Here is a 15,081-nt window from a genome sequence, read left to right as displayed (position 1 = left end):
GGAGAGCCTGAGGGATTTGGGTTTGTTTAGTCTGCAGAAGAGAAGAGGGAGGGGGGATTTGAGAGCAGCCTTCAACTCCCTGCAGGGAGGTTCCGAAGAGGCTGGAGAGAGGCTGTTCTCAGTGGGGGCAGGTGGCAGAACAAGGAGCAATGGGCTCAAGTTGTGAGGTGAATATTAGGAAAAGCAATTTCCCTAGGCGGGTGGGGAAGCACTGGGATGGGTTCCCTAGGGAGGAGGTGGAACCTCCATTCCTAGAGGTTTTTAAGTCCCAGCCTGACCAAACTCCGGCTGGGATGATTTGGTTGGGGTTGGCCGTGCTTTGCGCAGGGAGTTGGCCTCGATGGCTCCTGAGGGCTCTTCCCTCTAAGTACTGTAGTGCAAGCTCTTGATTATGCAAGTCGAACTTACTAGTGTAGAACTGTGTACAACAAATAACTGCATTCAGCAATAACACTACTTAAAACTCAGGTCCACTCTGTCCTACTTCTTATGCTTCCAATTGCTCGGACATTCCAGTTTGTTCACATTTGCAGAGAAGAATGCTGCCTGCTTCTTGTTTACAAAGTCACCTGACAGTAAGAATAGGTGTTCGACTGGCAATGCTGTAGCCAGAGTCGCAAGATATTTATATGCCAGCTGCAGAAAAGTCGTGTGTCTTCTTGTGCTTCAGAGTGGCATGGCATGCTGAGAAGCATTCTGCTACTGCATTTTATTTTAGTTGGGGGGGGGGGGGGAGGAGAGGAATTCAGTGACCACACAGCATTTTCTATAAACCCTGGACAGTTTCCTAACTATAAGGTCTGCTTGCTGTTGCAATGCCACTTTGGTTTCCCCAACAAGTCAATGAAAGGGTATTGATTATATAAGCAACAGCACCAGTGGCAATCCCACCCCGTTAGATGTGTGAAGATGGAGAGCTCTTGCAAATGATAACACCTGGCAGTAAACATGAGCCTTTGATCTTCCCATTTTTAAGGCTGTTTTAAGGTGGTTTCAAGGCGTCTGTGTAAGAATACCCTCTCTCCCAGTGAACTAATGGCACAGTACAAAGGCCTTGAGATGCTCAGGGTCTTGCAAATGGTTTTGGACTTCCCCAACGCGCTCTCTAGGTGTCAATGCAGAAGGGAACCGAACTCCACTGGAGCCAGGATCATCACAGCTATTAGCAAAGCGCAGCAGAACAGCCCCAGCCGTTTAATGGAGCGTTTCAAGAAGGCAGAATCGGTGGTACAGAAGGCAGCTGTTCAGTAGGAGGAGAACGCTAAGAAATGATTCGGTCTCAGCACTTAAAATAGACACGGCCCTGTACAGTAAGGATATTCTTACTCATTCTGCGCAAATAATTCCAAAAACAGAATACTGGGAGCAAACGAGCGCGGCACCGTTCTGCTGCTTTATCACTGCTCAGCATGGAAATGAAATAATTGTAACTAAATGTATCCAACATACGGGACAATCCAATTTCAGAGCCAGCTTGAGGGGATGTGTGCAGAGTCTAATAAGCAAAAGTTTCCTCCTCACACAAATCTTAATTGGCTTCCAGTCTTGAAGTGAAAGCTCTCTGAAGAACTTGCAGGTGAACTTAAGCTCCAGGGATCCTATGCATGGAAACCCTTCCATGAACAGATCCTCAAAAAATGCTGCTCCTCACTTTCTATGGCTGATTTCTTGTAGGAGTCAATCTATTATGGATAGGCTGCAAAAATATTTGTTGAAAGCTTAGCTATACATCAAAACTTTATGCACGTGGATATTTTCCCTCTCCTTGACTTTTATGTCTGTTCTGAGGCAATACAACCTTCAGTGCAGATACTATTCCTGCCAGTGTTTGTATAACGTGCAATAAGGTCCCATCGTACCTAAGCACTACCACTGTGGTTCTCAACTGGTGGTCCATGGACTTTTTCTGTGGTCCACAGGAATATTGTCCAAAGTCACACAGCGTGCACAGGCACCACCGTTAGGCTGTTTTACGCCGTGTTCACGAGCACACGTCACGTCACCCATAGCGTCACCTAGGACGCAACCGCATTGTGTTGCCAGTAACTTCCATCTGAGTCTGAGCATCGGTGTAGCTGCCGCCATTATGCTGAGTGGTTGCTGTGTCGTTCGTCCTGTGCTACATGTGCGGGAGGTGGTCCATGAAAATTTTTTGATTGGCCTGGTAGTCTGGGGACTGAAACGAGTTGAGAACCACGGCACTACCATAACCCACTGAACTTAAACAAAACTAGATTCAGTGTAGATTATATAGGAGGATGCTATGCAGAGCAAGTCTCCACAAAACCTCAATACCTTTCTGGTTTGTGAGCATCAGTCCAACATGTCTTGCTTCATTAAGCAGGTACAGGAGTTTCTGGCTCAAAAGGAACAAAACCTCAAGGTAGCATCCAAAGAACAGAATTTGTTTCGTGACCCTGCTCACTACAAATCCATTTTACTTGTGTAACTTCATCCTGTAGATCTATGTGGAATTAGGTAGAACTACATTTGAAGTGCCTGCTCTCAAACTGTCAGAAGACACATTCCTGCTAAAAGAAAGCCTCACACATCTGAGCTTAACACAGCTGTGAACGTTCAAAGCCTCAAATTTATTTCATCTCAATTCTTGCTTTTCCTCCAGGAATCTCTATTAGGAGTAGCGATTAGTAAACCAGCTAGGACCTTCGCTCATTCCTCAACCTCAGCCTATACCCTATCTAATGTTGGCCAAAAGCACGGGATACTGAGAAACTCATGAGCAAGCCTTTTCATGGGAGACTTTTCAGCCCTCGTACCTGTGTCCTAATCTCAACCATACAGCTAAACACTATGCCACATCACCACCACTCCACTTTCTCTGCAGCTTCTCCTGTCTGTCCCCTCCTCTTCTTGATATTATGTTCAACACCTTGAATTCTCCTCCTATCGTCCGCACTAGGGCACAGGAATTCCACGTCCACTCTCCGGTTTGCCCATCAGCCAGGTCTACCCTGGGCCAGTGACCTTTAAACAAAATCCACGGAATCCACGTGACTTCTCCACATGGGTCCTTGCTAAACATAGTAATTTTACCCCCCCCCCCTAAATGTCTGCTGATCTCCAGCTCGCTGCCCTTGGCCACCGCTCCCCGCACAGTCGCATTCATGGAAGTACCACACATGTTGGGTCTGTCTACACTGCCCCCCAGCTCAGAACACAGGGGTGTGAATTCTACTCAGAGTTCTGTACTGCAACTACCCTGTTTGGACCCTGCGAGGGGCAACCCAAAGAGGTCCTAGCTCCTTCAAAGAGGGCAACATTAACGCAAACTAGGCATGGGCAGCTGGGGCTAATGGAGGTAGGATCCTGACCCACCCACAGCCCTGCCCCCTCTGCTGAGGCCCTGCCCCCACCATGGGGAGGGGAAGGAGCAGCATGCTGAGTGCATGCACAGCCCCCCACCACCACATGGAGGGGAAGAGCACATGAGCCCCTGCATCCCGCGGAGAGCGAAGTGGCCATGGCACGAGCCGGCTGGAGCCTCCCTGCCCAGGGCACTGAGGAGGGAGACAGTGGCATGGCCCGAACGGGCACTCCAGGGCAGCAACACTCTGCCCCCAGAACACCTACAGCAGGAGTTCTGGGGCTGAGTGTGGGCGGGGCCAGGCTGGTCCTTCCCCCACCGGAGCTACTGGACTCCAGAGAACCTAGGAGCATTTCAGCTTGTGCTTGCAGTGCTCACAAGGGCAGGTCCAGCACCGCACTTAGGTACACACTGCTACTCACCCCCCACGTCCCACACGCAGGGCGGGGAGACAGCCTTCGACTTTGATATGAGGTGGCCCAAGGGAAGTGAGTAACATCCCCCCCCCCATGTTTGAACCCCTGGATTTTATATTTGAGATCTGCTTAAAGCACCTGCCTTAACTGCACTGGAGTCTGTGCTGCTCCCAGCTTTCCCTTTGGAGAAGGCAGGGTGATCAAGTTAACTGGCAGATCGTTAGAGCATCATGAAAACATTGCCGGGCACGCCACTCACAACAGAGGGGGGAAAACCTGCATTTGGACCTCTGCTGTTAAACTTCTCACAAATATTCTCCGAAAAGGGGTGAACAGGGAGGTGGCAAAATGTGCAGATACAAAACTACTCAAAATAGTCAAGTCCAAAGCCAATTGCGAAGAGTTACAAAGGGATCTCACAAAACTGGGGGCCTGGGCAACACAAGGGCCGATAGAATTCAGTGCTGATAAATCCAGTCATGCACATGGAAAAATATAATCCCAACTGTACGTACAAAAATGATGGGGCTGAAAATAGCGGTCACCACTCAAGAATGAGACCTTGGAATCACTGTGGATAGCTCTCTGAAAACATCTGCTCAATGTGCAGTGACAATCCAAAAAACTAACAACATTGGGAATCGTTAGGAAAGGAATAGAGAAGACAAAAAAAATCTCCTATTGCCTCTATATAAAGTCATGGCATGCCCACATCTTCAATAACGCGCACAGATCTCGTCACCCCATCTGAGAAAAGATCTACTGGATTTGGAAAAGGTACAGAAAGGGCAACAGAAGAGATGAGGGGTAAAAACAGCTTCCATGTGAGGAGAGATTAACAAGACGGGGACTTTTCAGCTTGTAGAAGAAATGACTAAGGGTGGAGGGATATGTTAGAGATACAGAAAACCATGAACTACATGGAAAAATAGACTAAGGAAATGTTATTTATTCCTTCACCAATATAACTCAAGGAGCTCACCCAATGAAGTTTACAGGCAGCAGATTTAAAACAAAACAAAACCTGCGGAACTCTGCCAGGAGATGGTGGAAAGGCCCAAACTATGACGGGGCTCCAAAAAGAACAAAAGAAGTTCCAGGAGGATCTACTAGCCAGAATGGGCAGGGATGGTGTCCCTAGTCTCTGACATGGGATTCAGCGCCTACGTCTAGAGAGATCCTAGCATGGCTCTATTGCTATGGGATACCGGCGTCGAGTCCACCTCTCTCCCCCCTCCTGGAAGCAGGCAGTGGTGACGGGCAGAACAGCCCCAGCACAGAGCACAAGCTGCAAGTCCCAGTTATTTCAGCACACAGGCTGTCATTGTAATAGAAGGAGAGACGCTCCCCCCGTCCTCCGAATAGCACGAATCCAACCCCACCGTCAGCTCAGCCGGGGGGAGATGAAGGACTTGCTGGGAAACGGCTCTTTCCCAGTGCCCTCCCCTGCCCGGTCCCGCCCACCCCGCGCTCCAAGGGTGACAGGGGAACCCCACTCACTCTGTAAGCAGTCGGCGTTGAGCAGGTCTTGGCACTTCTCGTGACACTTGACCCCACACTCGGTGCAGCGCATGCCCTGCCGGGCAATGCCCCACAAGAGCCCTTCACACTCGTAGCAGTACGTGGGCGTCGTCGCTGTCCACACCTCAAAATTGTGAGGGGTTGTGCTGGAGATCGGGTAAATTAAGGCTTGCAGGGTCTTCTTGTAGACATGCGATTTCTGCAATACAAGAGCACACGGGAAGCCATGTCTGCGGCTGGAATGCTGCTCACTTGCCCTGCTCAGCAGGAGAGCTTGATCTAGGGCTGACGGGGCTGTTCCTACGGGAGTGGATCACTCTTCTTGAACGAAAGAGAAACGGCCAAGATGAAATCCTCAGCACTTAGGCAGGCAGAGGCAGCCAAGCATGCTAACCCCAGGACCGAGCAGAAATGACGTGCAGAAAACACCCTTTTAAAATCAGTTTTGCAGTTACTTGGAACGAGCCACAACGAATGCCGTTCTGAGAGCCAAGCAGGCAGGTCTGTGCGTAATGGGACCCTACAGAAGAAACTTGCACTCAGAAGCCCTTCGCTCATGAAGAGACCCCTAAATGCTACAGTGTATGCGCCACAAGTTTAAAGAACCCAAGTAATTCAGCTGCTTTGCATCTACACTGAGTCCTGCAGTGCTCACTGGATACGCGGAGCACCATCTGAACGTTCACAGAACCGAGCCCCCGTTCCTTTATTTACAACAAGCCCTGGGGAACTGAAACTCTACTTACCAGCTCCTCGTCCTTAAGAGACGTTCTCGTGGCCATTGCGGAGGTAATTCCCGCCTTCCTGGACTGAACCAGCGACTGAGAAGGGAAAGCACACACAAATTGATAGGCGGGCACATACTTGTACAGTGCAAAGAATCGGTCACCAGCAAGGTTCTGAACAGAAAGTCTACACAAGTCAACAGCCCTCTGCCACATTTAGCTAATGGCAAAGCTCCTTCTCCCAGAAAGCGCCAGGATGTGCCCACTCAATACCTAAAACTCATTAACAGTTGGTTTCCTTCTGCCCCAACCCACTTTGTTTTGGAGAGTTTTACTATTGTCCCCTGTACGAAGTGCACATGAAAACTGGATTCTCTCCTGCATCCGTGTAATAGATAAGGGTTACGCAGCGTTCTAAACTCATACTCCAACTTCTACAATCACATTTATCAGCATCACCACCTACAGAAAGCGCCACACAGCGATGGCCGGACGAGGGCAGCATGACGGTGGCCAACTAAAACTCTGGATGGTTTGATGGGATAACATGATCTTGGTAACTAAGTGACCTTTCAGTATCAGTGGTAAATAGGCCATTAGTGGGATGATAGGAGTTGCTATAGAGAACTTTTTTCTGGGTGTCTGGCTGGTGAGTCTTGCCCTCATGCTCAGGGTTCAGCTGATCGCCATATTTGGGGTCAGGAACCAATTTTCCTCCAGAGTAGATTGGCAGAGGCCCTGGAGGTTTTTCACCTTCATCTGTAGCATGGGGCACAGATCACTTGCTGGAGGATTCTCTGCATCTTGGGGTCTTTAAACCATCATTTGAGGACTTCAATATCTGAGATCTAGGTGAGAGGATTATTCCAGGAGTGGGTGGGTGAGATTCTGTGGCCTACACTGTGCAGGGGGTCAGACTAGATGATCATAATGGTCCCTTCTGACCTTAAAGTCTAGGAGTTGTGGGGTTGGAATGGCAGTGTATGTTTACATGAGGAATGTTGAAATTTATTTCCTCACGTAAACACGTAGCCGCTGATAATGTCAGCGATTACACACGGGGAGCCAGGGCGTGCAGGGATGGGGACAAGGAGCTGGTGTGCACCAGGAGCTGGCTTTGCGCCCTACACATACTGGGAGCCTGCAGGTAACCATGAAGGTTAACCGCCCAGGCACACCAGTTAACTGTGTGCACGGTTACACTTTCACATCCCTAGCTTGAATGTGTCTGTGTCTCAGTCCGTGGCCATCTCTGAAGATAATGGACACACCCCTTCCCAGAGCAGCTACCTTCACATTACAAATTAGGGAGGGGCAGCCATCAATTTTTTTCAATTACTGTTTTTCAGCACCTGCTCCCAGCATCTAACCACTCTCTAAAAGGCTAGGAAACAGGCTAGTCCAGCTGTACGAAAGCAGAGAAGGAAAAGAGCGAAGACGTTGCTGATTCTCACGAAACCAGCCAGCCCACTCAGAGGCCTTCTTTTACTCTCATTTATGACGCCTGAAGGAAGACTGAGACTGTTCATTGAGTCAGTGATGTGGCGGGCCAGAGCGTGGCATCCTCATGCACCGTGGTACGGCACAACTCAAAACAAGCAGCAAAAGGCAGTGGAGGGGAGGTTAAAAAAAAAAAATCTTGATTTTGGGTAGAGATGTGGTGGACAGTTTTTAGCTCCACTTACCATAGCCTGAAGAGAGAGAGTGAAAGCATACAAAAGAAGTACAACAGGTTAATTCATACAGAGTTTCCAGGAATACAAGCCATTAGTAAGACACCTGTCAGATGACAGACGTACAAACCAAATTCTCTGTCTTTTCATAGAATACGTTTAGATATCAGTGCCTGGAGGCTAGCGATTTCACACCTTCTCCTAAGCATTACTGAATTAGCTGTACCTCATATAATATTCAACACCACCCATAAAAGTTGTACTCATCTGACATGCCCTCGATGCAAGAAAGCTAGCTGACCTCACTGTGTGTGCGGTTTCTATCGGAATACATAACGGTGTGCGAACAGGTTTTAGTGATGGGAAGAGTGTTTAACATTCAAGTTGCACGACACTGTCTTTGCACAGACACTAAGACATGGAAGGCAGATTTATTTCTCTTTAACAGTCTCAGCACATATCAGAATAGCTGTTTTCATTTTTAACCATGATTTGAGTAAAAAATTATCAAATACATTGTTGCACAAGAATTAAACACTTCTAAAAGTCCTCTTTAAATACTCACTCGAAATAAATCAAAGAAGAAAAACTGTCTGAAAAAACACATTTAATTCTGATCAAGATTTTTTCAGATCGCAAATGTTAATTCAATACATAACTGCTTACAGGTAGACTACTAACTGTCTGCATGATAATGAAGTGAACACTGGTCTCTAGTATCTGGGATTAGAAACCAGACTCTTAACAAATCAACTGGCATAGCAGGAACCAGAGGGCCAGTTTTCAGTAAAGATTGGTAGAGAAAAAGCAAACCTTTCTTTTCACATCCATAGTAAGGTGAAAGTTTTACATTCAGGCTAACCAGGAAACATAACTCTGTGTAAAAAGGTCACTGGTTGTCCAATCCAAATTCATCAGGAACCTAGCTACAGCTGAACTCGACTAACTTATCTAAAGTTTATTTAAAATAATTGGACACTTAAAATTGACTGGAGTACTAAAGAGCACTGCACCCCAAGACACAAAGTCACTACAGCAATGATGACATTCGTAGAAAGAAAAATCTTACCAAATCACTGACAAGTGGAACTGGTTTCTTTTTACGTAGATCAGGCATGCTGTCAATGCCATAGAGACCACCTGCAGGCCTGGAAGCACGGGGAAATGTGTTAACAAGCTCACAGAAATGGAAGAGTAAGATCTCCTGTCACAAATCATCCTGCAGAAGCCAGACATGACCTATAGCAAATATTGATCCATCTACTAATAAAGTAATGTAAACAGAAGGACTCAATTTTGAGACAAAGGATTAATGCAACAAAACGTGACTCGGTAACAAACAGAAAACGCTACAGAAGCAAATGAATAACCTTGTTCATCCCAAATGCTAAGAATCACTCTGCTTTCTTTTGGTACATTTGCATCCACAATTTACTTCTGGTATTTTGTGCCGCATTTCATAAAAGTTCTCAGAAGTTTGGAAACCACGCTGGCCGCCACTGTCTCCCTTCCCTGCCCCCTCATTCAACCAGTTTCTCTCTTCTTCAGAAAAAAATTCTCATGTTTTGATAAAGGAAATTCCAGAAGTAATCACACAAAATTGTGGCAGCAACACTTCAACCTCTAGACCAGGGTTACTCAACACTTGGCCTGCGGGCCAGCCGTTTGTTGACAGCCCGCAGTGTGGTGTGGGTTTGCGCAGGGTTCAACACATAGCCTGCAGGTGGGAGCCAAAATAAAGAGTCGTCAATAGAATAGTCTTCTGTTGAGATGCGTTTTAGTAGTTAAATTCCTGGACTGTCATTGCACATTAACAGTGCTGTCATATGGGTGGAAATACTATTGCGTTTTATTAATATCAGCAGAACTGACTTAAATGGGCCATGTGTGTCGGTGTAGTCTTGCCTTAATCTTTGTATTCATGCCCATTAGTGTGAAATAAGTCACTTGCATATATTTGCATGTACATGCAACCACACTTAAGTTGCGGCCCTTGGCATGTAATGTGAGTATCGGTGTGGCGCCCGGGCTTCCAAAGTTGAGTAGCCCTGCTCTAGACAGACACGCACTGTTCACTCTAACTCCAGCCTCCTGTCACACAAACACTTACCCCTTTTTTGTGTATCCGCCGGGATTCAGGAATTTCAAATATTGCTATGGTGTGAGAGAGGGGTAGATAAGGGGGGCAAGTATCTAAGGGAGAATGACCAGCCTACAGGTCTGAGGAAGTGGGCTGTGCCCACGAAAGCTCATGATACTATTTAAATATATTTGTCAGTCTCTAAGGGTCTGGCTACACTGCTACCCTAGTTCGAAGTAGAGTGGCTAATGTAGGCATTCCAACTTGCAAATGAAGCCCAGGATTTAAATATCCCAGACTTCATTTGCATGTTCCTGGGCGCTGCCATTTTTAAATGCCTGGTAGCTCGAACTACCTGCCCACGGCTACACGCTGCACGGGCCAGGTAGTTCGAATTAAGAGAGTTAATTCGAACTACCGTCACTCCTCATTGTGCTTTCCGTGGAAACCAGAGCGATTCCCTTGGCCTCCTTGGCAGCACTCAGGCCTTGTCTACACCGAGAGAAGGCTGACTTTGTTCAGTCGATTTTCTAGCACCCGACTGTGAAGTCGAAGGTGCACGAGTTCAGCAGACTGCATCCCCAGGAGGGTGGCTACTTCTGAAGTGGACAGCAACCCCGCAGTTCCTGGCCCTCCTTTGTGTTCTGGGTTGCGCTCCCAGGGCCCAATACAGTGCACTGGACGGATCTGGGTACATGTCGGCAGCAGCCCATACAACACTCATCTCCTCCCTCCACTCCTGCCCGCCTCCGCTTGCAAGCAACATCTTCCTGTGCCTTTTCCCCCGGGTATCCGTGCAGACGCTATAGCAGGGTAAGCAAGGCACTGCTGGGTGGCCCAGGCGTAGCCTCTCTCCGCCATGCCCTGAATCTCCTGGCCCAGGTATCTGGCCTGCGGTGGAGAGCTCTGCTGTGGGCCAGAAAACAGGAAGCAGCAGGCCACTGGTTCTCCAGCCCTGTCCTGGAGGTCTGGCTACCCAGATCTCTGAGACCAAGTCTCTGCTTCCTTCAAACTTCTTGCTAGCTCTTCTTGTGCCTTTACAACACGTATGGCTGTTTTAGCATATACAAGGGGGGAATCTAAGAAGAACATCAGAACAGCCACACTGAGTCAGATCAAAAGTCCATCCGGCCCTGCGTCCTGTGTGTCCACAGTGGCCAATGCCAGGTGCCCCAGAGGAGGGAACAGAACAGGAAGCGATCCCTCCCCTGCCGTCCATTCCCAGAATCAATACACTGGTTCGGAGCTACCTGTGATCGGTATTCACACCCTTCCAACCTGAGCGCTCTCACTGCATCTCTCGATGGGGGGAACACAGGATATAAATCACAACAGGGCTGCACATCACACTTCTGGGGGGACCGTGCTAAATGACTGATTTTGTCAGACAGAAGTTTAAGTTTTGTAGACGAGTACCAATCTCCTTTAACACACATTCTTTCCAATCAGAAATTAGCACAAACAGAGTAATTTCTAGCCATCACTCAGGCCAGCAAATTGTCTTCCATGTCTGAACTGCTTTATTTGTCATTCCAACGCTGTGTTAACAAGCGAGTGGAAGGTGTTGTTTAGAGTTAGAACAAATCACTATCTTCCGCTACTGATAATTGCCACTTCTCCACCAACCTCTTCAGCAGAGTCTTGGGCTCCTTTGGAAGGCAGCAGGTTGCTAGGCAGCGCTAAACTACGGCAGGTGTGGCAAGACACTACCCATGGCCAAGCCAATGCTGCAAACCAATTGCTAGAAAAAGAAGAGCTGCAGAACAAAGCCTTATGCCATTTACCTTCATAGCCTAAGAAAACCTGTTTCAATGCCCTGCTATCCCGTTTACACACAGGGAGAATCAATATCGGGCTGAGATTTCAGGACAACACTGCCTCTGCACACCATGCCCAAAGGCAAGAGGAGAGAATGGAAAATCCCAAGCAAAGCCATACGTTTCTATCCGAAGAGCATTCACAGCAAATCATCAAGCCATGGGTAAGGGGGTCCACATCTTTATCCTGGAGAAACTCGAATTCGTTACGAAGAAGCTACAGCAGGATGTCCATTATGCAAAGTGTCACACTGACTTGACGTGTAATCACAATGTCCCAGTTGCTGTGGCTGGCACACTGGCGGGAACAAACCAACCCATCTCACACGGATGCGTCCGGATTAACAGTTGGGGCCATGACTTAACAAGAGCGATTTTGCAAAGCTTTGCGGAGCCCCTCCAGTTTGGCATTACTGCACTTCGAGCATGGTTGCTCCACATTCTTTAATTCCATTTTTTTCAGGAAGACAAGGCATCTGAACACAAATAGCATTTGTTCAACATTTATCTGAAGATGCTGGTTTTACCCTCTCATGTAGCCAGGAACGGGGCTGACTCCAAGAACATGAAGCCCCCCGCTGAGGTTTTAAACCCTTTAACCATTGTAATTTGAACCAAAAGGACTAGAAATACGTATTACAACCATACCCATCTTTAGCCATCCCTACATAGTACTCGAGGGTGGGTCTCGACATGAATAGCTGCACAGTGCACACACTGGCTGTGCTGGGTTCCTCTCCATTTGGATGGAGGCTGTGAAACACCACACCCCGCCCTTGGGAATGGAATGGCTGAAGTGTTACAAGCAGAAGAGAACCATCCAAAGCCATTTGCCGACGGCACGTTGCTCGAACTTTTGCTTAAGTGAAATGAGAAACAAAACACTGCGAAACAGTAACAATGGAAAACTAAGAAGTCCAAAAGCCCACTTACCCTTCTTTGAACCAAGGTGGTTTTGACGGATCTCCATCATCTTGACCCTTAAATAACGAAAGAGAAACCAAGTTAGCTTCCCAGAGAAGAGACCCTGAACTAACTCGGCAGGGTACGGTTTGGGGAGAGGTGGAATGGAGCACACGTCATGCAGGTCAATGCACACAAACACTCCATTTCCAGAAGCACCTCAAAATGACTGCAGCAAGGCGGGACAGGTCATGGGGATACACAAACGGTTGATGGAATCTCATCAAACACCTAAAGGGAGGACCAAAAGAGCCTGTTCAGTGCACCTCCCCTTGCCAAAGGAGTCTCAGAAGAGCAACTCCAGCCTTCCCCAGCCAGCCAAAGAATTCCTTACCGCTCTAGACCACCAAGGGTACAGTCATATTTTAATCCTATTGATTAAAACGGGCTGTAAGAAATGCACAAGGAGGGACAGAATGAAGCTAGAGACATACGCAACCTTGATTTACTTAGCAAGGGACAATGTACTTAGCTCCCTATTGTCCTTTATTCATGCACCAATCAAAAGGCCTTCCTTAGCCACAAAACAAAGCCTTCCGTTTGCTGTTCCAGCTCCGCCTTTAGGGTCATGTGTAAAAGCTTTGCCCTCCACTGGGTACCCAGGGACACCCGCTTTTCACCAGGTGCCCAGCGGAGAGCCAGGACAGCTGCCAGCCCTCGGCACAAGTGTTCAGGGTCACATCTGGCACATGTCAGTTCAAGCCACAGTGTAGGAACATACATTCGTGGGCAAACTGGCATTTCACTATGCTGCTTGGACTCTTTAAAAATGCCTCCATGGAATGAGGCAAGAACTGAAAAACATGTAACTATTGAGTGTGCGTGAAGAGCCCGGTGGGGCGCGGTGCAGACGCTACGCTGCTCACTGTAAGGAGAGCTGGAGAAGGAGGGGCGCCTTCCTGCCTCTTGCTAAGCGACACTCGGGGTTCATGGGAAGGTTGCCAGGAATCCAATTTATGACCAGGACGCATGGTGGGAAAGGGACCCTGCTGGTTCCCGTCAGCACCTGCTGACCAGGCTGCTACGAGCCTGGTCTGCAGCCCAGTGGGGCTAAAACAGGCTCTCGCAGATCCCAGAAGTGGCCCCATGTCCCTCTGCCTCCTGAGATGAGGCTGCCCAAGGGAGCTCTGGGAGCCATTCCCACCCCAAGCACCAGCTCCTCAGCTCCCACTGGCCAAGAGCTGTGGTGGCACCTGCCAGTGCACAGTGCACAAGTCACCCTGGCCCCTGCCTAGGTGCCTGGTGTGCCAGCGACTTGCGGGAATCACCTGGGCCTACTAGCCAGAGCCTGCACCCCAAGCGCTCTTCTGCACCCTAATTCCCAGAGCCTGCACGCCACCCCCCTTGCCAGGCCTGAGCCCCTCCCAGAACCCACACTCCATCCCCCACACCCGTCGCAGCCCTGAGCCTCCCCCTGTACCCAAACTCCCTCCCACAACCTGACCCTTGCACCCTTTCCCACAGTCCAACCCCTGCCCCAGCCCTGAGCCTCCTCCCCCCAAATCCCCTTCCCACACCCAAACCCCCTCCCAGAACCCACACTCCATCCCCCCCCCCCCCGGTCCCAGCCCTGAGCCTCCCCCTGCACCCTTTCCCACACTCCAATCCCCTGTCCCAGCCCTGAGCCCCGCCCCGCACTCTGAACACTTCTGCTGCAGCCTGGAGTCTCCTCCTGCAGCTCTTATCCCTGGCCAGTGCCCAAACCCCAACCCAGAGCTCCCTCCCACACCCTGAATGCTTCAGTTTTGGCCTTATCCCAGCACCTACACCCCTAGTTGGAGCCCTTCCCCCCAGCCCCAGGGGATGGGACCTCAAGAGGCAGCGCAGGGAAAGAGGGCAGCAACCCGGCCTCATGCCCTTCCAGAACTTCATCTGCAAAGCCGAGAGTAGTTTGTGAGGTAAGAGTGGGAAATGTGGAATAAGAGACCAGCACAGCTAAGAGCGACTAGGTATGATTCTAGGTTGTATCAACAGGTGTGTTGTAAGCAAAACTCGTGAAGTCATTCTGCCGCTCTACTCTGCACTAGTTAGGCCTCAGCTGGAGTACTGTGTCCAGTTCTGGGCGCCACATTTCAAGAAAGATGTGGAGAAATTGGAAAGGGTCCAGAGAAGAGCGACAAGAATGATTAAAGGTTTAGAGAACATGACCTATGAAGCCAGGCTTCATGAACTGGGCTTGTTTAGTTTGGAAAAAAGAAGATTAAGGGGGGACATGAGAGCGGTTTTCAAATATCTAAAAGGGTGTCTCAAGGAGGAAGGAGAAAATTTGTTCCTCTTGGTTTCTGAGGACAGGACAAGGAGTAATGGGCTTAAAGTGCAGCAGGGGAGGTTTAGATTGGACATTAGGAAAAAATTCCTAACTGTCAGGGTGGTCAAATATTGGAATAAATTGCCAAGGGAGGTGGTGGAATCTCCCTCTCTGGAGATATTTAAGAACAGGTTAGATAGACATCTGTCAGGGATGGTGTAGACGGAGCTTGGTCCTGCCTTGAGGGCGGGGGGCTGGACTCGATGACCTCTCGAGGTCCCTTCCAGTCCTATTATTCTATGATTCTATGATT

General features: G+C 48.8%; 1 protein-coding gene across 6 annotated transcripts in view; it reads right to left on the bottom strand.

Annotated features, from left to right (window-relative positions):
- UNC13B (unc-13 homolog B) overlaps positions 1–15,081 on the bottom strand; it is a 341,304-nt gene that overhangs the window by 117,942 nt on the left and 208,281 nt on the right. For all 6 annotated transcript variants that reach the window (XM_075932839.2, XM_075932833.2, XM_075932834.2 and 3 more), the window contains 4 exons: positions 12,491–12,537; positions 8,730–8,808; positions 6,009–6,083; positions 5,242–5,461 (listed from right to left, as the gene is read on the bottom strand). In XM_075932839.2, coding sequence (XP_075788954.2) covers positions 5,242–5,461; positions 6,009–6,083; positions 8,730–8,808; positions 12,491–12,537 — 421 coding nt within the window. The remainder of the gene's footprint in view (positions 1–5,241; positions 5,462–6,008; positions 6,084–8,729; positions 8,809–12,490; positions 12,538–15,081) is intronic.

The sequence above is a fragment of the Pelodiscus sinensis genome, chromosome 6 (assembly GCF_052426305.1).
Source record: "Pelodiscus sinensis isolate ZL-2025 chromosome 6, ASM5242630v1, whole genome shotgun sequence".
Classification (NCBI taxonomy): domain Eukaryota; kingdom Metazoa; phylum Chordata; order Testudines; family Trionychidae; genus Pelodiscus; species Pelodiscus sinensis.
The sequence above is the reverse complement of the archived record's forward strand: the minus strand, read 5'-3'. Positions and strand labels throughout refer to the sequence as shown.